The 25160-nt window shown below is 59.1% G+C and overlaps 1 protein-coding gene across 2 annotated transcripts in view; it reads right to left on the reverse strand.

Moving 5' to 3' along the window:
* PKD1 (polycystin 1, transient receptor potential channel interacting) overlaps positions 1–25160 on the reverse strand; it is a 43555-nt gene that overhangs the window by 16388 nt on the left and 2007 nt on the right. For both annotated transcript variants that reach the window (XM_031447586.2, XM_064478329.1), the window contains exons 2-16: positions 13132–13203; positions 12943–13014; positions 12674–12843; positions 11645–12316; positions 11367–11550; positions 10047–10267; positions 9599–9714; positions 9032–9158; positions 8472–8719; positions 7180–7935; positions 6125–6256; positions 5741–5916; positions 5326–5459; positions 1066–4685; positions 704–853 (exon numbers count right to left, since the gene is read on the reverse strand). In XM_031447586.2, coding sequence (XP_031303446.2) covers positions 704–853; positions 1066–4685; positions 5326–5459; positions 5741–5916; positions 6125–6256; positions 7180–7935; positions 8472–8719; positions 9032–9158; positions 9599–9714; positions 10047–10267; positions 11367–11550; positions 11645–12316; positions 12674–12843; positions 12943–13014; positions 13132–13203 — 6850 coding nt within the window. The remainder of the gene's footprint in view (positions 1–703; positions 854–1065; positions 4686–5325; positions 5460–5740; positions 5917–6124; positions 6257–7179; positions 7936–8471; positions 8720–9031; positions 9159–9598; positions 9715–10046; positions 10268–11366; positions 11551–11644; positions 12317–12673; positions 12844–12942; positions 13015–13131; positions 13204–25160) is intronic.

Raw genomic sequence — 25160 nt, forward strand, 5'->3', positions numbered from 1 at the left:
AACAGGTGCTCACCTATGCCTGGATAGATGAATGACCATGGCTCTGGGAACACGGACACTGTGCTCTACACAGCTCTGTCCGAGGTTACTGCTGCTCTGCACTGGGGTAGGGCTCATGTCAGGCAGCCCCCGACGGCTCCTCTGAGCAGGACCCTCCCTGGGTAAGCCAGCTGGGAGACGCCTGGTGCTTGGGACAGACACCCCATTCCGAGCACCAGCAGGGCCTGGCACACCCGCTCCCATCACAGCAGCAGGAGTGGTGCCATGGGGTCAAGTGCACGAGGTCCTGAACTGCCAGGCCAGTCAGGGGAGGGAGTGAGAGTGTACACCCACACAGGGTTCAGAGAAAGGACACCGTGCTCTGGGGAGGGGACTTGTCTCCTCACTGTCAGCCTTCAGTGTTGTGCGGACAGGGTATTTCTCACAAACCACTAGAACCTGTACTGTGCTTCTTGGCTCGAGTGCAGCTGTGGTCCTTTCAGAAGCAATGCCAGAGAAGCATCTTGTTAAGTAGACTTTGTGTCAAAAGTAGTAATAATTTAAAGTGAGTAACACCTGGAAGCACTAAAACATAGAAAACCTTAAAAATGGGTACTCATTGCCATATGTAGGCAGGGGCCCTGTGCACTCAGAACTCTGGGGCAGCGCCCCTACCCCTGAAGGCCTGAGGCTCTGCCAAGGGCTTGGCTGGGGCAGCACCCACCGTCTGGTTGGTGGCCTCCTCCTTCCGGCCGGCTTTCCACACAGTCAGGTTGAAGGTGTATTCCACGCCAGCCTGCAGGCGCTCCCGCGGGATGGTGACCACGCTGCTCCCACGGGGCCCGAAGTTCAGTACACACCCACCAGTTTCACTCTGCAGCCCATAATGGGGGTGGGGGGTGAGACTCTAGCCCAGCCTCCCAGTGGAGCCTGGCCCAGGGGAAAGCTGGGAAGACCCTCCCCCTTGCTGGGATCAAGCCGACCACTAAGACGTCAAGCAGACCCAAGAGACTGCCAAGCTCATTCACACAAATGACTGAAGGCGGACCAGGAGGGCAGCCAGCCTTGGCCCACCAGGTGACTGACCTGTGTCGAGGCCACGCAGGCCCAGTGGAAGCTGAGCGGCGTCTGGTCACCATCCTCCAGGTTGGGGTCATAGGACTTACTGCCATTCAGCACCAGGTCTTGAGTGTCTGACCACACTCGGTAGGAGCCACCCTCAACAATGGGCACCAGGCGCTCAGGGGCCACGGTCACGTTGGCCTGGATGCTCCGTGCAAGGGGTGTGTCCCCAAATGACACCATAAACACGAAACAGTAGTGGCCCACGGGAAGTGCCAGCCGTGGTACCACCAGCTGAGGCCGGCTCACGTCCACACCAGGCAGAGTCACATGGGTCATGCGCCCAGATCGCTGGCAGCTAGTGGCACGGTACACCTCCCAGCGGTACTCAGTCTGGTAGGTGACACAGTTACGCAGGTCGACATGGGCTTCCAGGTAGTTGCGCTGGGAACGTCGCATTAGCACCTGCGGGGGCAGGGCCACGTCCACCTCGGGCTCCCTGCAGGCCAACACGTGGACAGTGACTGTGGCCTGTGCCACGAAGAAGCTCACCAGGTTGGAGGCATTCACCTCTACTTGGTAGTCCCCAGGCTGCAGGTAGGAGTGGGCAGCCCAAGGTACCTCTGTGTCCTCAACCAGGGTCCCGTCGCCGAAATCCCAGCGGTAGGCCACGCGCCGGGGGCTGGGGCTGGTGGCAGCCTCGAAGCGGGCCGAGCGGTTGGTGAAGCAGCGGCTGCTGCGCAGCACCACATGCTGGATGACATCCTGGATCTCAACCATGAGTGTGCGGTTTACGCCGCCCAGCTCGTTGAAAGCTCGCACGTGAATCTCCAGCAGCCCTGCAGCCACTGGGGTGTAGGTGACATCACGGCCCGACAGGATGACCAGTGAGTCCCCTTGGACCTTCTGTAAGGAGAAGTACCACGCATAGGCAACGCGGGTCCCCCGCTGCACCCGGGCCGTGAAGTTCCTCTCAGCGCCCGTGGCGATGGCCAGCTCACAGCAGTCGGGCACCTGGAGCCCAGCCACGGCCTCTAGCACCGAGATGCGCACCTGCGCCTGCGCCCGGCTCACGTGGTTCTTGGCCTGGACACTCACTGTGTATTCCCCGACGTGGGGGAAACTTCGGGAGAAGTGGGGCCCAGGAAGTGTCTCGAGGCCAGCCACGCCCACCTGCAGGTGGAAGCTGACAGCCGAGCCGGTGGCCAGCAGGATCTGAAAGTGGATCAGCTGCCCAGGCTCTACCACCTTACTGCTGGCCCACAGCACCAGGCCCGTGACTGGCTCCTCCACCGTGAGGTTGTGTGTGGCTATGATCCAACTGACCGTGTTGGAGGCATTGAGCTGAATGGAGAAGGTGCCAGCGTCAGGGAAGATCATGGTGACGTGCTGGCCATGCCTGTCGCCACCCGGCATGGCCCAGCACCAGTTCACATCGGTGCCCAAGGCCAGCTGCCCTGAGAAGGGCACGGTGGAGCCGGTTACCACAAAGCTGCAGTCCAGTTCACCGGCCCTGATGCTAAGGCCACTCACAGGAACCTGCACGGCCACTTCAATGGTGGCATTGGCTGAGCCCAGCTGGTTCTTGGCCATGACTGTGACCAGGTGCAGACCGGGGCTGGGAAAGGCAAGGGTGGTGGATGGCTCTGGGGTCTCCCAGCTCAGCCCTTCCCCCAGAGACCAGGTGTAAGTGACACCACTGCCACCAGCCAGCTCAGCACGGAGGGCGACACTTGTGTTGACAGCAGCTGGGTTTGGGGAGGCAGCCGCAGCCAGCCACCCAACAGGTTCCACAAAGTCCACAGTGCGGTTGGCCAAGGCACTGCCCAGCATATTGGTGGCCCGCAGCTGGATGTGGTAGGTGCCAGCCTCAAGCACAGTGAGTGAGAAGGCTTTGCCGCTGCCAGTGAGGGTTGGGCCACCATCCGCCTGGGCAGTCCAGCTGTAGGAGATGTTGGTGCCATCCCGGACCGCAGCCTGCAGCTGCAGCGTGCGGTTGGTGGGGAAGCAGCAGCTATTGCCGCCACCCACCACCTGCAGCCCCTCGATGTGCTGCAGGACATAGATGAAGATGCTGTCCTGGGCAGTGCCCACCTCGTTCTCAGCCGTGACAATGATGTTGAAGGTGCCAATGGAGCGAAAGGTGTAGGAGATGGTGGGGCCCCCGGGGATGGGTGTACAGCGGTCACAGAGGACCCAGGAGTAGTGCACGTTGCTGCCTGCCTCCAGCACAGTGCTGAAGCTCACGCTGCTGTTCAGGGGCACCACTGTGCGGCTGGCATTGACACTGAGCCCCCGCACGCGCTGCTGTACCGTGACATTCAGCCAGGCCTCCCCCCGGCTCACCTCATTCCAACCGGCCACCCTGACAGTGAAGTAGCCCGTGCAGTTGTAGGCGTGGGTGACTGTGGGGCCCTCGAGCTGCCCGCCGTCCCCCAGCTCCCAAAGGTAGGTGGCGGGGTGTCCGCGGCCCTCAGCGGAGAACAGGTAGGGCTGCTGCAGCTCCAGCACATGGGAGCCGTTGACCCTGATGCCTGCGAGCTCCACGGGCTCCTGCACCTCCACGAGCGCCGAGTCATTGGCGGCCGAGATGTTATTAGACACAGTGACTGTCACCAGGTAGGAACCCGAGTCCCGGTACATAAATGTGGCCTCAGGGCCCCCGACACGGGTGGCAGCATCCTTAGTGCCGAAGTCCCAGGTGTACCGGTAGGGGAATGGGGGCCAGGCACGGGCCACCAGCCCAGCCTCATCCCCGAGCTGCACGAACTGCCTCTCGGGCCACAGGGTGACGTTGCCCACCTCGGGCTCCACACAGACACTGCTGAAGTAATGCGCCTTGTTCACGTGGCTTGATAGGACCAGCGCCAGGGGGAATGTGCCACTGCGCGTGAAGTTGTGAGTCACTGTCGGGTCCCCCTGGACGGTCGTGTTGGATGAGCCGTCCCCAAAGGTCCAGTCAAAGACGAAGTGAGCAGGGTCCCCAGTGACATGGGCCATGAGCTGGGCGTGGGGCTGGGTGGGGATGCAGAATGCAGGGTCGATCCACAGCACCTCCAGGACAAAGACCTGCACAGGCAGGCTCTGGGCCAGGCGGCCGGCGGGGCTGGACGCGCCCACGGTCACCGTGCAGTTCTGAGCCCGCAGGTACACGTGCTCCACCACGGCCTCGGGGCCCGTGAGCACTGTGCCATCCCCCATGTCGAAAGTCCATGTGACGTTGTCGCCCGAATCCAGGGTCGCATTGACCACAACAGGTGCACCCTGCTCCACAGCTGGGCTCAGGTTCACAGTCAAGCCATGGAGCTCCTCAAAGACGCGGACACTGACACCTGCCACTGTGCTGCTGACAGTGTTGTTGACCTCCAGGCGAATGTGGTACATGCCTCTCGAGGCATACGTGTGGTTGACCTCTGGCTGGGGCTGTGTCACAGCTGGGGAACCGTCCCCGAAGTCCCATGTATACAGGACGCCCTCGGGGGAGGGCAGTGGGTGTGGGAAGAAGGTAACAGGCTGGCCAGCCACCAGGACATGACTACCCATGGCCACGGCCAAGGCAGGCAGGGTGGCACGCACACTCACAAGCACCTTCTGCGTCAGGTTCTCGAAGGCATTAGACACAAGCAGGGTCAGGTTGTATTCACCTGGGGGACAGGCCCAGAGTGGGGATGGGGCCGGAGCCACCGTCACCGCCGCCACCACCACCTACTCAGCAGAATCCCCACCTAACCCCGTGTTGTGGGCAGGGGCCTCCTGAGTGGGCAGAGCAGGGCCCCAGCCAAAATGTGAACAGAGAATGCTCTTGGACGCTGCCCAGGTGGTCCTCGCAACAGGTGCACACAGGGTGCCATCAGCTCAGGGCAAGACGCAGGGCTGAGGCAGAACAAGATGAAGAGCGACCACCTCCAGGTGCGAACGCACTTGGGGTAACAGGACAAGCACAGGCACAGGGCTGAGATTATGGGGGCACCAGTTTACTCCGCATCTGTGTGTGTGTGGCTTCTAGAGTTCTAAAAATGACTACAAAGAACCTCCCCTTCTCTCACAAAAAGGCTCAGGGGAGGAGACAGGAAGGTCCAGTTTCTGGCCAGCAGACTTGAATCATGGGTCTCAGAGGCCCTATCCACCCCTGGATACCCACTCTTCACCCTAGTAAGGGCCCTGACCATCAGCCCAGGCTGGACTGGGGGGAGGCAGGACAGAGGGGCTGTCCCCCAGGGAAAGGCTGACCCCAGGGCAGAGCTTGCCCAAGCTAGACGCTGGCAGGGTAGGCCTGCCCCTCACCTGGGACGGTGTAGGTGTGTGTTGTATTGTGCTCCACCAGCACCTGGGCCACTGTAGGGTCTGGGACCTGGAAGGACTCGTTGTATGGAGGCTTGAACTGGCCGATCACCTGCTCCCCATCCCCGAAGGTCCACCTGCCAGGGCAGAGAGCAGATGGTGAGCAGGCTGGGGGATGGGTGGGAGGGGCTGGCCACTCCCATGGGAGTGGGAGGTGCCCAGTGGCTTGGCCACGGCTGCTGTCACTTCCCTTACACTTCCTTTCAGGGCACCACCCAGCATCCCCTGGCCCCTTCCCAAGGTCTGAGGCACCTAACGCCTCCTGACAGATGAGGAGGTGGAGGCTGGGGGAGAACCTGGTGCCAGCCTCACCCAGGCTCAGTCAGCCCCTGCTCCCCACCGGGCCCAACACACTCACAGGAAGGCCACCTCCACAGCCGAGTCCACCAGCACGTGGGCCGCCAGTGCCAGCGTGCCATTGGGGGGCAGCACAAGTGGCAGCACAGATACCCGCAGGCCCCGCATCCTGTGCATCCGCTCCACAGTGACGTTGTAGTTCACAGTGACATTGCTCACATGGTTAGAGGCTGTCAGCTGTGGAAACAGGTGGTGGTGAGCAGGCCGCCAGCATCCCACAAGGCAGCATGGACAGCACCCCACCCTGCACTCACCCATTGCCACCACAGGGTCCTCGAGAGCAAAGCAGAACAGAAGGCACAGGTGAGCAGTGGACACCCTAGCCCGCCCTGCCCCTGTGCCCTTGCCCCCTGCGCCCCTGCCCTGCACCTGTGCCCCCGCCCACCGAGAGCTTGAAGATGGCGGCGCTCTGGTAGATGACATTGAAGACCACGTTGTGAAAGGTCAGGGACTGCTTGTCATCAATGGTCCAGCGGAAGACCACGTCTGAGCCAGCCTCCACCACGGGGCTGTACCTCTGTGGGAAGGGCAGTGTCAGCTGGTCTTGACCCTGGCCCCAGCCCAGGAACTTTGGAGGATCAACTCTGCCCTCAGCCCATGTCCACCTGCCTGGACACAGCTCTTTGTGGGGCTTCCAGGACAGGACCTCAAGACATCCTACAGCAGGGAGAGGGGGAGGGCAGACAGTGGGTGGGCAAGGAGCCCCAGGGCCCCTCCTGGCCAGAGGGGCCACACGGAATGGGGCTGAGCTTGGTCTTGGTTATACCTTGACCTCTCTGTACCAGTTTCCCCATCTGTCAAGCAGTCCTAGTGCCAGTGACAAAAAGCCCACCCATCTCAGTCTCTGTACCTCTCCCCTAGGCTCCTGCTTGGGCCCCTTAGCTGGACAGCACAGTGTCATCTGGGAAGGCATGTTCATCTCAATGGGCCCCATGATTCTTGATGTTTACCTGCATCACCTGATAGAACAGGTGTGACCACAGGAAGCCACGGGACACAAATTGTACAATGGCCCCTGTGCAAAGGCTGCATAACTGGTGGCTGCCTTGTGCAGGTGGGCACCCAAAGTGGCACCAACAGTGGCCAGATGGCATCAGACCCTCCCCTCAAAAAGTGCTCACCGGCCACATGGGGATATAGCAGGGTCTCTGAAAACATACCCAGGATCGGTGAGGTCAGAGCTGGATGAGAAGCTCAATGATTTGTTCAGAAAATGTGAGAGCAGAAGGAAGCATTTTCAGAGCAACTGTTTTAGAGGTGACTTTCCAGTAACATACAAATTAATGAACAGCCTGAGAAGCCACCTGACAGGACTTTCCCAGAAACTGACACGGAGCCCACTGTCCCTGGCGACCAAGCGCTTTCTTCACTGGGGAGGGGCTGCCCTCTGCAAAAGCAACTTGTCTCAGTAGGGGTTGGGTCGACCCCCCAGCCACTCACCACCAAGACACCCTGCAGCACGCGGGCCTCAGGGCTGGGCATGGCGCGGAGGCCACGGATGGGCTCCTCAGCCTTCACCTGCAGGCTGAGGTCGGCTCGGCCAGCACCGTTCTCCACCACAATGTCCACCTCATGTTCACCCTCACTGAGCCTGGGCAACTCCAGCACCGAGAATAGGGTGGCGTTGGCCTCGTGGGTACAGCCAGGCACCAGGGCAGCCACCGTGGTAGGGCAAGTGGCCTCAAAGGGTGCGCTGACATTGCCCCCTGGCCAGCGTACTGTAGCCGTGGCATTGGCACCAGAGTCCACCTGGAGCACCATGAGCGAGCCATTGGTGGGCACGAAGATGCGGCTGTCGTCGGGGGTCGGGTAGATGACCCGAAGCCCAGCCACTGGGGAAAGCACATCAAAGCTGCAGGACAGGTTCTGCCTGGACACGTGGTTGCCCACTGTGGCCCTGACCTCATAGTGCCCGGGCTGCTGCAGCCCCGGGTTGGGGCTCAGGCCTAGCAGAGGGGTGAGCTGCTCTGTGGCAGCAAGCAGCCGCAGGGCACAAGCAGGGCCAGTCGGGGCCACCTCTAGCTGGGCAGGCAGGTGGGCCAGCCAGGCTGAGACGTTGGTGAAGAAGTATGGGACCTCGGGGCCAGGGTGGCCGAGTGCCGGGGGGCAGTGCAGGAAGGTGCCTGGTCCAGCATCATGCTGCAAGCTGATGAGGTCACCAGGGAGCAGGGGGCTGTCTTGGCCATGGAAGGTGACCTACAGGAGAGGGAGGTGGGGCCATGTCAGGTCCTCACAGTGGGCCACCACTGATAGGGGCCTATAGGGGAACACTGGCCTGGGGTTCCAGTAGGCAAGCAAGATCCCCCTGGGGGTAATCCAGAGTCACCCCCCTACAGGGGTCTTAACACTCGTCAGTCATTCATACGCCACCAGGCTTTGCAGGGACCCCCTTGACACTCAAGGCAGGGACAGATGGAACACACATGGCAAAGTATGTAAGCAGAGTTGGGGCTTCTCTGGACAGGGACACTTGTGGCCAAGACTTCAGTGATGGGAAGGAGCAAACCACACCCAGAAAGGGGGAGAGTCCTCATTAAAAGGCAAGTGCAAAGGCCCAAGGGGCAGGAGCGTCCTATGTCAGGAGATGAAGGCAGCCACTGCCACATGGGAGGGGGACAAGGGACCTGGTGGGCTGTGCGGAAGAATTTGCATTTTGTCTGTGTTTAATGAGGAGACCTGGATCTCAGGCAGCTAAAGGAAAGGCAGAAAGCACCCAGGCCAGTGACACACACCGAGTACTGGGTGGGGGGACCTGCAGGCACGGAGAAGAGGAACTCTTTCCACAGTGCATAGGAGACATCAGGGAGCCCCAGCCCTGATGTGGACCCATTGGCACAGGCCTGGAGGTGGCAGGGGGCATCCAGTGGCAGACAGATGTTGGATCTGGGGCACTGGTGTCCTTCCGGTGTACATGAGGGGGCTGGCTCAGTCCTGTTCTCCAGGGACCTACTCTGGGGATCACTGATGTTTTCTGGGGCCCCTACAAGGAAAGGAAGTGAGGTCAGGCATCCCACTAGGACACAAGGTTTTGCCAGGCAGTACCCCTAGCCCCCACCATCACTCCTCTAACCCTCCTGACACCAGGTCAGCTGACTGACCTTGGTGAGTCCTTCACCCAGGCAGGCCCACCCAATCTGTCCTTGGGATCCCCAAGATAAGGTGGCTTCTCTGTGGACCCCACTCTGTCCACCTTGAGGCTGGAGACCAGTCCAGTGGGTGAGGGGTAAGCAGATACAACACTGCCGAGAGTCGTGTGAGTCCCCCAATTCCCACTGCCAGGATGGAGTCCCACCTGCTCCTTCCATGGGCCGGTACACCTGCAGCCGCAGCTGGGCGGGCTGGCTGAGATCCTGGGTCCCAAACTCAGCAGAAGTGAGGAAGGCTTCACGGCTCAGGCTCAGGCCAGGGAACACCATCACCTAGCGGGGCAGGGGGGCCGCTCAGCTCCACAGACCCTGGCCCTCAGCCTGGCCCTACCCCGAGGCCCAAACACGCACCAGGTCAGAGGGGAGAAGCCACCAGATGGGCCTTCAAGAGGCCCCCCATGAGCCTTGTTTCACACAGTGGGAAACAATGTCACTCGGGAGAAAAAATCAGTTCAAAACCATCTGTGAGTAATAGGAACCCCACCTTCATTTTCAAAAAGTCCCCAAGCACCAAGACAAAAGGCTCAGGAGTGTTCAGGGTTCTCCCAGACACCAGGACAGGGGCCTTCTACTCTCTGCACTGTGCTGGGGTTTCTAAACTCTCTACTGGATACAGGACCATAACAAGGCTTCTGGTTTCTCAAAGACAGACAGCAGCCAGGGTGAGGCACAGTCTCTAGACTGCATCCTGGAGGGCCAGGGGGCCAGCCTACCTCGACGGGCTCCCGGGGGGCTGAGAGGGCCTCCTGCTGTGCCAGGGGGCTCAGGGGCCCCTGCAGGTCCCCCCTGAGTGCTCCCACGAGGAAGTTCTCTGCATCCCGCACGGGGCCTGGAGTGCAAGTGTGCAATGAGGTGCTGGTCCCCAGCGGAAGAATAGAGTGTTGGGGGCCCAGGGTGGGGCCAGACCTGGGACTGAGCCACCTGGCAACAGCCCCTGGCTCCCTTCACCTGTTTCATCTGGTCCAGGACAGAAGGCACTCAGCAAACACCTAACCAACACTGAACAGCTAAGGAATGAACCTGTGGTGCCAGGTGGCAGCTGTCCTGGCCGGGACTGGGGGGCTCCCATTGTGGCCAGGAGACCCCGTGTGCTTTAAGGGGGAAGGGGCGTCTTGAGCCAGGGCAGCAGGTGCTCCCCAGCCCCCAGGGGCCCCAGCGAACCTCCAGGCTGCAGCTCACAGACATAGCTGTGCGGCACCGAGCACAGGTCCGTGTTGCACTGCCCAGCAGGCCCAAGCCTCACACAGCGCTCAGCCGTGGCGGGGTGTGGCTCCCCCGGCAGCCAGTTCTGGCAGCTTTCCAGGCTGAAGGCCTCGCCCTGCGGTGCTGGGCCCACCTCGGCTCCCTCCACAGCAGAGAAGCCGATCCACACGTCCAGGCTCCTGCAGGCAGACAGTGGGAAGGGCAGGCACTCAGGGGCTCCCCGGAGACAAGCATCTCCCATCTTCCCTCTTTCTGAGGGCACCCCCTCAAAGCAGTTGATCAGGTGGGCCCATCTGTCTCTACCTTCCAAATGGGGAAACTGAGGCTCAGAGATATGATGTGGCAAGCAGGGCCCACAGCAGTGCCTACCCAACCACCCATCCCAAAGGGCCAGGGGCCCAGCTGAGATCCCCACAGGGCTCCATCGCCATCTGGACAAGGGCCCTGCAGATCTGACCCATGTGCTGAGGGGAGGCTCCAGGTGCAGTATTTGGGGACCAAGACATCCACATATCAGCCCCCACAGCTCTTTCAAGGCAAAGACCCTCCTGGAGGCAAGGTTTGTAGATACAAGGACAGGGATATACACATGGACAGAGACAGGCAGAGAGACAGAGGGACAGGGACAGGCACAGGAAGGGGAGTGAAGTGCTGTGGCCAGAGCTGGGCCCTGTTAACCACATGACCCTGGGCAGGGGCTCTGACCGCTCGGGCCTTGGTTTCCCGCTCCGGACACTGAGGACGTTCAGGGTGATGCACAGTCTCTTCAGCCCATTCCCAAGAAGGGACCCCAGGAGAGAAGGGGGTTCAGCCTCCACCCCTCCTGCCACCAGCCATGGCAGGTGCTGAGGGCCAAGCTGAGACCCGGTGGGGCTACCCACGGTGACTATACTACCAAGCATGCTTCCTCACAGGCCTGGGCAGTGAGTGCGTTTAAGAGGCCCTGTGTGTGGGCAGCGTGTGGCAGCACTGAGCACCCAGCAGGGGGTAGTGTGAGGAGCAGAAAGCAGGGAAGCCTCCTCAGTCACACCAGAATCTTGCCTGCCCCTGCCAAGAGGGGCCTGGCATGGGACAGATGGGAGACAGGGTCTAAGGTGCACCTCCCACAGTTGGCACATCCTCCACCTCTGTGTCCACATCTGTGTCAGGAGAGCCAACAGGCCAGCTGGCTGGCCCCTCCAGATGCCCCGATCTGCTCAGGCTCCATCCCCATCCCGCATTCTAGGGACCCCTCTACCTCCCAGCCTCTCTGAGGACCAGAAGCACTTGGACAGGCACCTGGTGACACGGGAGACCAGGAAGTGCTGGACAGCAGGACTGTCCACCATGGCCAGGGCAGCCCCAGCCCAGGCCCGGCACCGCTCCTGCGCCTGCAGCCAGGCTGCCTTCTCTGCCACCAGGCGGTAGCAGTGCCCATTACCAGGGAAGATCTCAGTGTCCGAGGGGCAGAGCGGATGCACCACTGGCGGAGAGGAGCAGAGGGCAGAAAGACATTAACATGTGCCCCACGGAGGCTGCCCCTCCCTGACTTGGGCCCACTGGCGGGGTGGCTCCACCTTGGGCTGGCTCCTCTCCCAGGGCTACGATGCTGTAGGCAGCCTGGAGGCTGGAGCCGCCTCGGTTTCGGACCCCGAGCTGCAGGGTCTCGTCACGGCGCACCGAGGCCAGACAGATGAGCTCCAGGGCTGCGGGAGCGGCCTCCACCTGTACCTCTGCCCCCAACCGAGCAGAGCCATCCCCCAGGGCCAGCACAGCTGTCACGTGATAGTGCCCAGGCAGCATGTAGCAGTGAGTAGCCTCCTGGCCAGCAACATCCACCTCAGGGGAGCCATCGCCAAAGTCCCAGTGGGTGGAGCTAACAGGCAGTGGGGCAGACACATGGAAGGCTGCTGGCTGACCAGAGGCCAGGGGTCCTCGGGGCCCCACCAGGGCAGCCCCTGGGGAGGCAGGGAAGATGTTCTGGAGAAGGGTGGGGCCCCCACAGGTGGGGGTGGGGGGCAGCAGGGGGCTGGAGCAGAAGGGCAGGCAGGCAGAAGAGACATTGGGGGGCTGGGCCGCCCCGCACAGGCACCGGCCCTGCTCGGAGAGGGCTGCGAGGTCCTGGCCAGCCACGAAGCAGAAGGCGCTGCAGGCCTCAGTTGCCAGCGGGCCCTCATGGGCAGCTGAGAAGGCCAGCAGCACCACGGCGCCCGAGCTGTCGTCAGGGACACAGGCGATGTACTCCTCACCTAGAAGGGGAAGGCAGGTGGGTCCCACAGGCGCACCCCACCCCTGCTGCCTCTCTGTCCCCATTCCAAGTCCCAGATCACATCACTCCCGACCCTCCAACGGCTGCATGGCACTCACCCCCACCTCCAGGCTGGTCTCCCCACCTCCCACTCACACCATCCCCTGGTCCAGAGGGCCTTGCTGACTTCTCACCAGGTCAGTCTGTCTCAGCCCTGCAATTGTTCCTCAGGTGCATCTGCTCCTGGATCCCTGTCTGCCACCCCTAGGCTGGTGACCCCTGAAAACCTGCAGGGCTCCCACTTGGCCCAGCTGCCGGGCAGGGAGGGGCTGAGTCTACCCCGCCCACCCGCACTCACCACAGCCACTGTCCAGCAGAGGGACGCTGAGGAGGGGCCGGCCAGCCAGGGGGCCAGGCCCAGCACACGTGGCCGCCTCAGGCCGCACCACGCGAACCTGCTGCTCCTCCGCCCAGCGCGGCAGCCAGGCCAGACCACAGTCACACTCCAGTGGGTTACCGCTCAGGTTTCTGGGGGCAGGGGGCAAGGCAGGCGTCCAACAGGCAGTGAGGCAGGTGTCGGGGGCCATGGCCCAGCCACCGACCACCACCAAAAACAACAAAACTTACATTTCACTTAAATTAAATAAATTAGCAAATATTCCTTCTTCTAATGTAGAAATCTTGTTGTCGCTTATGTCCCTGGAAGAAAGGGGAGGTTCAACATGGTTGGATGAGGGCCCCAACAACCGCACTGGGGACAAGCAGCTGCCACCTGCCCACTTAGAATCCCACAGCCGCCCTGGAGGGGACACTCACAGCTCTGTCAGCGCTGAGAGGTTCGCCAGGAACCCGCTGTCCAGTGCCTGGAGCAGGTTGTGGGAGATGTCTCTGGGGAGCAAAGCAGTGTAGGTCAAGGTTGGAGTCCAGGGCTGGGTACAAAGCTGACCCCAGGCCACCCTAGAAGCCCTCCAGCTGTAGCCTCCCACCCTCCGGGCCTTATTGCCAGGGCCAGGGAAAGAAGATCTGAATGAACTCTCATCTGGGAACCCGAGAGCTAGATCCTCCACACTCCTCTCCTGCCCCCTGCCCCCTGGCCCAGAAGGGTGGAAATGCACCATGGAGGGCCGACTTTACCCCTCCACACAGGGTTCAGAACATACAAGGCAGTCTAGTGGTCTCCAGGGTGGGGGCCCAGCTGCTGCCAGCTATGGGGGCGTGGGGGGTGGGAGGGATGGTACTGAGACACAGTGGGGTACAAAGATGAGATAAACAATGAGGGAGTTCTGGTGGATGAACCCATGTCAGAGCAACAGTGACGGCCCAAGTTAAGCCCTGGGGTCCAGGCATCAGAGCCAGAGCCATATCTCAATATGAACCCATGTCAGAGCAACAGTGACGGCCCATGTTAAGCCCTGGGGTCCAGGCATCAGAGCCAGAGCCATATCTCGATAACACTAGGGACTCAAAGTCAATGTAAGCACATCAGAGAACTGAACACAGAGCAAGAACACAGGAGAGTCACAGGTTTTCAAAGCATGAAATTGTGAACCTAAAGAAAACATCAAAACCCAAAAGCTCCAACTGCATTTAAAAACACAACTTCCACACAAAATATCATAAAATCAGAAAACAAATTACAAGCTAGGGAAAGCACTAGCAATTTAAATGGCCACCTGGACTTCTGGAGGGCACCACTGGCCCGCAGGTGATTGATGGGGGGGAGCCAGGCCCAGAGTGGGTGAGGGAAGGGGGACTGTGGATGCAGTCAGCTAATCTCTGGGAGCCTGGTCCCCCCTCCACATAGTGGGGCAGCCACTGGGAAACTTGGCGCCAAGCGACAGCACGTGGACATGACACGTTCAGCTGATGCTGGCTTCCTAAGGCCTCAGTCAGAAGGGCACAGGCAGTAGGTGGGCAAGACCGCAGTCCTCCACTGAGCCGAGGCTTCCTCAACAGGGGCTGTGAGTAGAACCTCAGGCACAGTGGGAAGGGCAGCACAACAGGGGGCAGGGTCCTCCTGGTAGTGGGACCTCTGAGACACTGGACAGGGGTCCCACAGGGCAGGGGTGGGGCTGGAGCTCCTGCTGGGACCCAATAGGGGTGGAGGCTTCAGCCTGGAGGACCTGCAGCCCCACCACTGCTCTGACGGGTGTCCCGACTGTGCAGGCCTGGGTGGGGATGGGGGCAATGCCTGACTTGGCAGAGGCTCTGTCCCAGCGACAAGCTCAAAAACGGGAGCACTTCACCTGAGCTAGGTACCCCAGACAATGTCACTGAGCTTCTCGGTCTCCTATCTAGAGAGAGAGTGTGCATGCACGCGAATAGAAGTCCCCTCCCCAAAGGGCGGTGAACAGGGCACCCATGCCCAGGCATGGGTGAAATTGTGGCGGTGAACAGGGGACCCATGCCCAGGCATGGGTTCCAGGAACTCCAGGAGCAGAGGCTTTTGGGGACGAGGGAACACGGGGACAGGACCTTCTGGCAGGGTCACCTCTGTGCCCCACCATGGAGCCTAGCTTCCTTCATCCCCTCTCACATACGGGGAGGAAAGTCGTCCCCTTCCATCTGGCAGTGCCATCGGGTAAGCTGAGCTGGGCACTTGCGAGCAAGTCCCAGAGCAGTAGAGGACACAGCAGCCCATTTTTTTCCAGGGGGTACTGTGGGCGGCCCCACCCCAGCCAGCCCAACCACTGGGACACAAGCTGGTCATGTTAGGTATGGAACCCAAGGGGCATGGTGGTTGAAGGTCCTTAGGGAGCCCATGCGTCCCTCATAGTGTTAAGTTTGCTCAAAGCCCTCAGTCTGTCGTTGAGCAGCGAGCTTACTGGTTGACAAAGATTTCACATACAAATTCTTTGAGTTTATTCTCCCTGATCCATGCCACAAAGCCTCCAGAAGGAATCCTGACACCCAGCGGATCACAAACCGAGGATGCAGGATTGACAGCCATAAGGCCACGAGAGCTGAGTGGCAGGGAGGGCAGGTCCCAGCACAGCGCTGCTAGTTCTCGCCAACAGCCTAGGGAAGGCTCAATGCTCTCTAGCTCCACTGATACCACTCATGTAGCAGTGTCTGTAAAACTCTTACTTGATAAAACAATTTAGGACAGTCACATCTGCTTTAGGAAAAAAAAAAAAAGGGACACACAGTCTCTTCCAGCACAAGCTGAGGCCTCTCACCATGGCATATGAGAATGTGTGCCCACAGCTAGGCTGGTGGGGTGTCTACACCATGGGGAGGGTGTGAGACAGGCCAGGAGACCAAGGAAAGGCACCCAGATTCCATCTAATGTCCAGTACCACACCCTGGAGTAGGGACGGCTGTGCCACAAGGAACTTCAGTTAGACCCCAGCAGGGACTTCCTAGTGGCTGAAGCAAGGACAGCTGTGGAATCTGAGCCTCTGAGAAACTGGGTGGTAGGAGCCTGAGAAGCAACAGCCCTAGGCAGTAAGATGACCTGGGGAGGAGGCTTGGGGGACAGTGAGACACCAGGGTAAGTACAGGCATGTAACACCCGCCAGGGGCGCCAGGGACAGCTTCTCAGCCAGGGCCTCTAGCAGAAGGGGAAAAAAGGAAAATCCCTAAAATGTTTTTCCACATCCCATTTTCTGGAAAATCCATCATGAGTGGCAGCTGCTGGGAGCCATCTGTGGTGCCAGAAAAACCAGGACAGGAGGTAGAGGCCAGGTCAACCTCAGTGTCCCAGCCACTCAGCCAGCACCCACCCTGGCAGGACACCACCATCCCTGGCCTCACTGGCCCATGGCTCCAGGCCATCCTTGGCCCAGCTCTGCACCACGGAGGCTCCCCTAGAGCAACAGAAGACAGCCTCACCCTGTCACGGGCTCTGGCCACGTGCTCTGGCCACGTGCTCCATGCTACAGTCCCCAATGGGCCCCTTCTCCCCAGGATTCACCTGGGCCTGGCCATGGCCCACAGTGCAGAGAAAACAGGAGCTTTGCCTGGGGACCCTGCCCCGCAAAGCTCCTGCGGCCTGAGGGCAGAACCAGGACATGCACCACAGGCCCCGCCGGCCCAGGGCTGTGAGAATGTCTGCATGGCGCACACCATGGGTAAAACCCATGTCCACTGGGAGGGATAGGGAGCAGGGAGGACACTGGAAGAAGGGCTCTGGAGGGGACACTGGAGGCGAATACCAATGGAGTCCTCACCCAGCCCCATGGACCTAACAGCCAGTTTTCCACATCCCCATCTGCTTTTGCTGTCACTGTTCTGGGGGAACGCCAAGGTGGCCGTCAGCCAGCCCACCCCCTCCCCAGCCCCTCGGGTTTCCTCTGCACCCCCTAGGTGACATCATCACAGTCTGACGCCCTGCCCCCACACTTGAGTTCTCCATGTCCTACAAAGTGGGGGAGGGGGGCCTAGGGAGCCACCTAAAGGAGCTCAAGGAGCCCAGCAGAGCCGGCAGAAGCAGGAGAGATTGGCCAAGCACCATGGCAGCCAGCCCCCACTGGGAGGAGAGCCAGTGGCCTGGCTAGACAACACCCGAGAGGTCCCGGGTCAAGCAGGGTCCACCCTCTGGGCCATCTGGACCCTCCCAGGTCCCTCCAAGGCCCAAGTCAACAACTCCCAGGGACCCCAAGGCTGAAGGGGTCATACCAGCTCAGGGGGAGTGATGACCTGGGGACCACACACACCACCTGGGAACAGGCACACACTACGACAGCACCAGACATGTGTCACCATCCCGGTCACCAGGGACAGGCTGGGAAACTGGCCCCCAACTGCCCTCAGCACTGGACTGAGACAGCACATTCCATACCTGGCATGTCCCCTCCTCTGTTCCCTCTCCTGCTCTGAGACAGGTATAATTGTGTTGGGAGAGGAGTGAAGAGCCCTGTTCCGCCCCATATACCTGGGACTTCCTTCCCTTCCCCGACAGTGCCCCAGTAGTCGCTGGGGAGCCCAGTCTGCCCCCCACACTGGGGCTGTCCCAATTCCCCCTGCCTTCCAGATCAGACATCCTCACAGGTAGGAGCACCAGCCTCCTAGGGAAGTGTTTCATTCAGGCTCTGATCTTTCTTGCTCTGAGCAGGAGCTGGGGTGGGGGGAATCCCTGCTTCCACCACCAAACTGGAAGTGTTCAGCTAAAGGTGCTGAGGGCTTCCCATCCGATGGACAATGGTAGTGCCCCCCTGCCCTCCCCACACAAGGCTTAGCCCCTGCATCATGGCCTGGTGCACATCCCAGGTCTTGCAGAGGGAAGGGGAGTGGAGTGGGGGGGCACCTTAGGGCCCAGTGGGGAGAGATGGGAAGGGGGCTATTTAGGTCAGGTGAGTAGGGCGAGGTATGCAGAGGCGGAGGCCAAGGAGAGGGTTGTTCCTGAGCCCAGGGTGGTTCTGAGGGCAAGTCCCTTCTAGAGCTGAGGAAACGCTGGCCCCAGACAAGGCAGGACACTGCCCTGAAGCACAGAGCAGCCTCAGTTTCCTACTCTGCCAAGGGGGGAGTGGCCTGGGTACCCGCTCCCAAGTCCAGATGCCAGGTGGGGTCTGGGGGCTAGCCGGAGCCCCCAAGGAAACATCTGCACATTCCAGACGCATGTGGTCAGCAGTGGAGGCGAGCGCCAGGCTCCAGCCCAGCACCCCACCCGGCGCTGGCCGCCACGCTGGAAACAGAGCTTGGGGGGAACGGGCTCCAGAAGGGCCGCCTGCAGATGTTACGTAACCGCTCCTCCCGAGCCAGCAGCTGCCTCCTCCCCTGGCAGGACAGGACAGAGCTGCAGAGGGACAAGGCCCCCCACTCCCAGCCTGAGGCCCAGGGCTCTGAGCTCCTCCCTGCTTCCCGCTCTCAGTGGGCTCCCCAAACGCAGCCTCAGCTGCCCCATCCTCTCCATGGAGGCCTCGGGACTCCTGGGAAACAGGTTCCCTTCAGCCCAGTAAGAAGGACCCCCAACAAGTCCCCCAGGAGCCAGGTCCAAGCAGAAGGGGCCAGAGGCCACATGCTGGTCCTGGGCCCCTAGGGGCCCAGGCTCTCCGGACCCCACTCCAGGCATCACCACTCGACGCCTCAGTAATGGCTCCTTTCAGCACAGGACCACGGTCGGGTCAGTTTGAGTCTAATAACCTCATTCTGTCTTCATTCCCTTCTATTTATGGTGAGTAAGGCTGGCTTCCAGGGCCGGAAATGATGTTTAAATTAATGAATTCAAGTTTTGGAGAGTTGATCTGAAGAAAAACACTTGGAGAGGGTGAGCTGCGGGGGTAGGCAGGGGGCAGGCTCCTGGGGAGAAGGGGTACGGAGGGCCTGGCTGCACCCACCCTCCCCCACTTGGTTCCAAACCAGGGCCCAGAGAATGGGGGAGACGGGGGGTCTGGGCCTGGAAGGGAGAGAATGGCCTGCAAGAGAGCCCCTCTGAGCCTTGTCCAGGGCGTCAGAATAGGAGGCGGCCTGCGTTTCCCAGGGCATGTTTCGGGTTCCCTCACTGGGGTGTGTCCATCCCACAACTGAACTGTCACCAGGAAGAGACACAGGCGTCTGGTGCGGTGACACTGCCTGCCCAGAAATCCCCTGAAACGACAGGCCAGGACAGGGAGGGGAGCCCTCCCACAGGAAGGAGTATGGGGCATCTCCCACGCTGGGATGGAGACACAGCTCAGCCTACCCAGAGGCAGCCACTGTGAGGGCAGTAACAGGACCAGGGTGGGGCGAGGAGCCAGGAAAGAGGGAGTGGGGGCCCTCCCAAAAAAGAGTTCAGCATGCCCCTCCACCAGCAGCTGGAGATTTGGGGCCACCCTTCAGGGCAAGAGGAAGAAAAGGACCAGTACTTGGGGACGCCAGTTCCCATGTGCTGCATTCAGCTGGATGTCCCTCTGCACTATGGCCCATTTCAGCCAGCCAGGGCAGGGGCTACGCCATCCCCTTCTACAGACAGGAATGCCGAGGCTCAGGGAGGCTGCCCTCCTCACCCCACAGTCACCTACCCAGAGTCTGAAAAGTGAAGGAAAAAGGCAGCGGGGCTCTCCCCATCCTGGCTAGAGAACACAGCCTCCAGCATTCATGGGTAGAAGCACTGGCCCAGTCTGGCTGGCAATTCCATCACCCAGTCGGTTGTGTGGCAGAGCCAATGGGTTACATAGCACAGTTTAGAGGGGTAGAATCTGGAGGCTCCCTTCTCACCTGGAGCGCTGGCCCTCATTCCCTGTCTCAGCCAAAAGGAAAAGCTGGCTTCTGCCCTGCCTCAGGACAGAAGCCTTTCCAGGGTGGCCCCACCAGGATCCCAGAGTGGGCTCCAAGCCTTCAGGGGATAGGGACTGATAAAACTGGGGACACACTTTGCCAGGCCTGGGCTCACGGGCGCTTCAGGGAGAGAAAGAGCCCTGCCCACCTTGGCTCTCAAATGCAGCCACCTCCCTGGCATGGACGGCTGGGCACCACTGGGCCCCTTGGCGGAGAGGCTGCCAAGCCATAAAGAACGAGGTGTTCCGGGAAGAAAGGATGTGAGCCGCATTTTCCAGCTGCGTTCATTCGGCAGTGAGACGGCAGGCAGGCGGCCCGGCCAGGCCAGCGCACAGGACCAGGCACAGAGGCAGCAGCAGAAGCAGGATGTTTTCATACCAGCGGGTTGGGCCCGTCTGGGTCCCCGCTGCGGGCGCTGGCCACCGCAGTGCTCCGGAAAGTGTGCATCTCCACCCAACACGGCTTCCTCACTTGAAACCAAACCCCAGCCAGGGACTCCCTCAGGAGGCTAGGGTGGCTGCACGTGGCACAGGCACTGTGGGTGGGGGTCGAAGGCACCGCCATCCGGCCGGTTGTCGCAAAGATGGCGGGGCAGAGGGAGGGGAGGCTCTGATGGGAAGCCTAATCCACAAGGGGAGCCGCAGGACAGTCCACGGAGCACAGGGAAGGGGAAACCAAGTCTCCTGTATGCTGAACACATCTTCTGAGAAAGCACTGGTGTCAGTCAGCTCCTCGAGGGACATCACAAGGGCAGCCGGAGGTTGGCAGCAGGGCTGTGGCGGGGGTGCCAAGTGGCCCGTGTTCATGGATTCCAACGGCACCACATCACCTCAGGTCACAGAACAAGGTGAACACGAGAGCTCACGGTGCTCTGTTTACGCCTCATAACTTCACTGTGCGTACTTGAATGCATCAAAACCACAAACACATAAGTCTTAGGGGCGCAACTCCTGGTGGCCAGTGCCAGGGAGAAGGGAATGGGCTCTAGGAAGATGGAGGATGGACTGAGGGGCCACTTTGGCAGCGGTTATGGTTAATGTGGCCACCATCAACTAAGCCTTGTGGGTACACACACCTTCACCTCTGAGGCCCCACAACCACTCATGGTGTCCATTTTGTCCAGGTGAGGCAATTAAAGCCCAAAGAGGCTGAGTGACCCAGCCAAGGTCACACAGGAAGCAGAGCTGCTGGGATCCAGGTCTGACCCAGAGCCTGAGCCCCCTTCTCCTGTGCTCCATGTCTCCCTCCTAGAACCAAACAAGAAGTCAGTGGGAAGGACAGTCAAGGGAATTTCCAGGAGGGAGCTAGTGGGAAGGGTTGGGTAGAGCAGGGGCAAATAAGAAGCTGGGGCCTGAGTCCAGGTCCCACCTGGTACCATTCAAACACACCCAAGGACCACTCAGGGATGTCCCCATTGCCACCTCTGTCTGCTTACGAAGCAGGTCGCTGGTGCTGTATCCCAGGCCTCCACGTGCAGCTCCAGGGCCAAGCCCCAGAGCGTGCTGATGAAGTCACCTCTCTGACACAACTTACCAGCCATGTGACCTTAGAAGTGACTCAACCTCTGGGAGCCTCAGTTTCCTCGTAAAACAGGACCAAGTGTGGTTCCAACACCATTGCATCATGGTGGCACACCATGAGATAAAGGCCTTAGCACAGAGTCCAGCATGTGGCAATGGTGGAGGGAGAAGACATGGTGGGGAACAGGATGCACTCCTCTGAGTATTTTTTTCAGAGATTTGGTTTTTAATTCAAATATAATTCACATATTATAAAGTCTACCCTTCTAAATACAGTTCAGTAGTTTTTAGTATTTTTTCAAGGTTGTGCAGCCACCACCATTACCTAGTTCCAGAACATTTTCATCACCCCGAACAGAAACCCCACAATCTTTGGCCATCATCCCCCAGCCCCATCCCCCACCCCAGCTGTAGACAACACTCGCCTACTTCTTCCTCTGTGGCTTTGCATGTTATGGACATTTCCTCTCAGTGCAATCATTTAATATGTGTCAGGCTTCTCTCACTGAATGTGTTTTCAGGCTCATCTACATTGCAGTGTGTATCACTACTTCACTTTTCACGACTAACAGTCCACAGGATGGATGGACCACATTCTGTTTATCCATTCATCTCTTGATGGACACTTGATCTGTTTCCACCATTTAACTGTCAATAATGCTGCTATGAACCTTTGTACATAGATTTTTGTGTGGATGTAGGTTTCACTTCCCTTGGGTATACACCTAGGAGTAGAATGGCTGGGCCCCATGGTAACTCTACGTTTAATCTTCTGAGGAACCACCAGACTGTTTTCCAAAGCGCTACCCCACTCTACATCCCCACCAGTGGGTGAGGATTCCAATTTCTCCACATCCTCACCGACACTCACTATTGTCTTTTTGGTGACAGCCATCCCAGTGGGTATGAAATGGTATCTCACTGTAATTTTGATCTGCATTCCTCTGAAAGCTCGACATTGAGCATCTTTTCACGTACTTACTGGGCATCTGTATATCTTCTTTGGAGATCTGTCTGTTCAGATCCTTTGCTTACTTTTTAGCATTTAAGGAATTTTGTGCATCCTAGCTACAAGTCCTTCATCAGATAGATGATTTGCATGTTTTCTCCTCCCTGCAGTCATTCTGCAGGTGTGTTCACCCTCCTGGATGGTGGCTATCCTCACTACTCCCACGTACTGCCTAGCTCCTGAGGGTTGCTGGCACTGAGAATGCTCTGGTGTTGGTCCCTCTGTGTCCACAGGTGTTGCAGGTGTAGCTGAAGCCTCCCCACTCACCTCTCTGCCCTGCCAGGTGACCACATACAGAAGGCAGAGTGTGCCTGCTTGTCCACAGTTCTGACAAATTTGCATCTCATGACCTACCAGGAAACTAACATTACACATGCATCTATAGCCTGAATTTCTAGGTGCCAGCCATCATGTGCAGCTCAGGGAATGTGAGGGTGAGACCAGCTGGGCACGCATGATGTCCAGGGCCACCCAATACCATCTCCACACAGCAGCTAGTGTTCTTTCAGGAAGATGTCAATCAGGACACTACCCTACTAGGTCCTTTTATGCTGCCCCTACTTGATCTCTCGATAGAAGGCCCACCTCCCACCTCCCATCACTTGGAGCCTCTAAGAAGCTCTGCCAGGCTGTCCTCTCTATCTGGGACGCTCTCTCCCAGCCCCTGGATGACTCCTGTGAAAGCACTGAATCTTGGCTTCAAAGTCACCCTGCACTGGGGGTCCTCCCAGGCAGCCCTTCCAAAGCGGCCCCCTCCCCATCATCTGTGTCTTTGGTTTAACACTGGCTCCCCCTTGATGACAGTCCCAGAGTAGTGAGCCCTGGAGATCCCTGGCACAGGGCCAGGCACACAGCAGCTAGGACCACCCTCTGGTAAGGGCCCAGGAATGGGACCCTCTCCTGCCCCGCCGGCCCTCAAGGAAGCAATGCACATGGCTTCTGCAGTCTAATACATTACACACACACCAGGCCCACACCGGCCTCAGGGGTCTACTCCCTGATGCCCACCTTCCCTCACGCCCACCTCCTGTGCAGACACCAGAGACTTGCAGGGTCCCTCAGACCCCCCCACACTCTCCTATTATTTAGCGACACAGGTCCTGGGTGCTCCTGGCCAACAGAAGACCCTAAAAGCCCAATATTTTAGTCAGCAAAACAAATCCCTACTGAGCCCCTGTTCTGAGCCGAGTCCTAGACCAGAACATTCAGCAGACAGTATGAGGCCCACTACCGGCACCTGGTCAAAATTAGCAACACACATCACCTGAGAAGGGGTCAGCCAAAAGCAACCACACCTGAAAATGACCAACAGACCACACCTGGAGCAATGCCATCACATCTAGAACTCTACAGTGACGAACATTCCATCTCTATGCTGTCCTGTCCAACACACTAGCCACTGGCCCTATGGCCCCTGAACACCTGAAACGTGGCTCATCACACAACACAGCTCTGGACCTAACAATCAGTTTACGGGGAAAACACAGGGCAGGGGATGACACAGGGCACACATCGGATGACATCATGAAGGTGACACACAGAGACGCAATACAAAACCCAGGAGCTACTGGAGCAGGTTTCCTTGACAACTGACACGAGCGGAAACAGAGATGGAGGGAAAATCTATGCATCCAGAGATGCAGAGGACGTTAACTAACGGCACTGTGTGGATCTTATCCAGATCCTAATTCAAAATACTAAAAAGAGAGACAACCAAAGATTGGAACTGGACATGTAACAGGATCAGGGAAATATATGCTGTTTTAGGTGTGATCATGGTGTCACCACACATTCCAAAATGCTTACAGATCAAAGAGTAGGATGGCTGGAATTTGCTTCAAAAATGGGTGGGGGTGGGGAGGGACAGGGCCCACACTATTCTGCCTACTTTTTTGCACTTTTAAACTCTCCATGATAAAACTTTAAAAATACGGGAGTAGCAAAATTTTACTGAGTAACGTCATCTTTTTCAGGCTGCCACCTCCCAGCAGCACTGTTTAACCCAAAAAGAGCCAGGGTCTCAGAACCCCAGGCCACCCTGAATGTTGAGGCCTGGGGGGCCCAGATCCCCCATGGCAAGCCACTATCCTCCCCGTCAAGTCTGGAGACAGCTGTCCTGTCACACCTTAGGCTGGCGAAGGAGTCTCAAATGAAGGGGTGGCTGCAAGACACTGATGGCAGAGGTGTCTATAGGACACTGCTGGTGATGCCTAGAAGGCAGGGCTTCTGGGGCCCCTGGACATGCACACCCTCACCAAGGAGGCTCCCGGCATCTTCGAGCTCAGCCCTGTTCCCCTAAAGAAGAGAAGACTCACCCATCTCCCTCTCCCCAAGGAGGGGGTTTGCAGGGATGACAGGCAGATGGTGGCCTGGGGGACTGGGATGGAGGACCTTAACATCTGCACCCAAGGGCCCAGTTTCCCATGGGTTCCCAGCCCCCAGCCCTGTGGAAATCTCCCAGAGACATCTTTAGAGTGTCAACAAGAGCCTGGAATCTCTTCTACACCCCATCCACTTGCCTCCCCAGGTTCCATCATCACATGCTGTGGGGCCAGACACACTGGGAGTCCCGCCAACTCAGGCCAGGCCACCAACTCCAAAACCCAGGACCGGAGCCTAAGGTGACACGTGCAACACAGTAGGCTCAGATTCCACTGCTGTGCCCAAGAACCTGCACCCTGCTGCAGGCCCCCTGCCAACCTACAGTATCGTTTATTTCCTGGACAGCTCCTGGAGGCCAGCATGACACTGGGTGATGGGGAAGTGGAAATAACCAGCAGGAGCTAGGGCCTGACCACCTTGCAGTGACCAGCCCACCAGAGATGGAAGTAATCTCACTCACAGCATTGAGAAACAGGGGTTGGGTGGGTCCAATGTAATTATGTGTGCACGGGCAGCAGGCAGGAAGCCCCTCTCCACAGGGACAGCTGTGATGGAAAACACTTCGGCGATCAGGGACCAAGATAACAGGCCCAGTGCGGCCCCATGGCTCCCAGTCACCACTGGAGAACCTGCTCTGCCCCCACCCAACACCCCGAACAACCATCAAAGCCTCAAGGATGAACCCCCTCCTCCAAGAGAAGCACCTATCCTGGCTCCACCCCTACAACATCCAAACT

This window comes from Camelus dromedarius, chromosome 24 (assembly GCF_036321535.1).
Source record: "Camelus dromedarius isolate mCamDro1 chromosome 24, mCamDro1.pat, whole genome shotgun sequence".
Lineage (NCBI taxonomy): Eukaryota > Metazoa > Chordata > Mammalia > Artiodactyla > Camelidae > Camelus > Camelus dromedarius.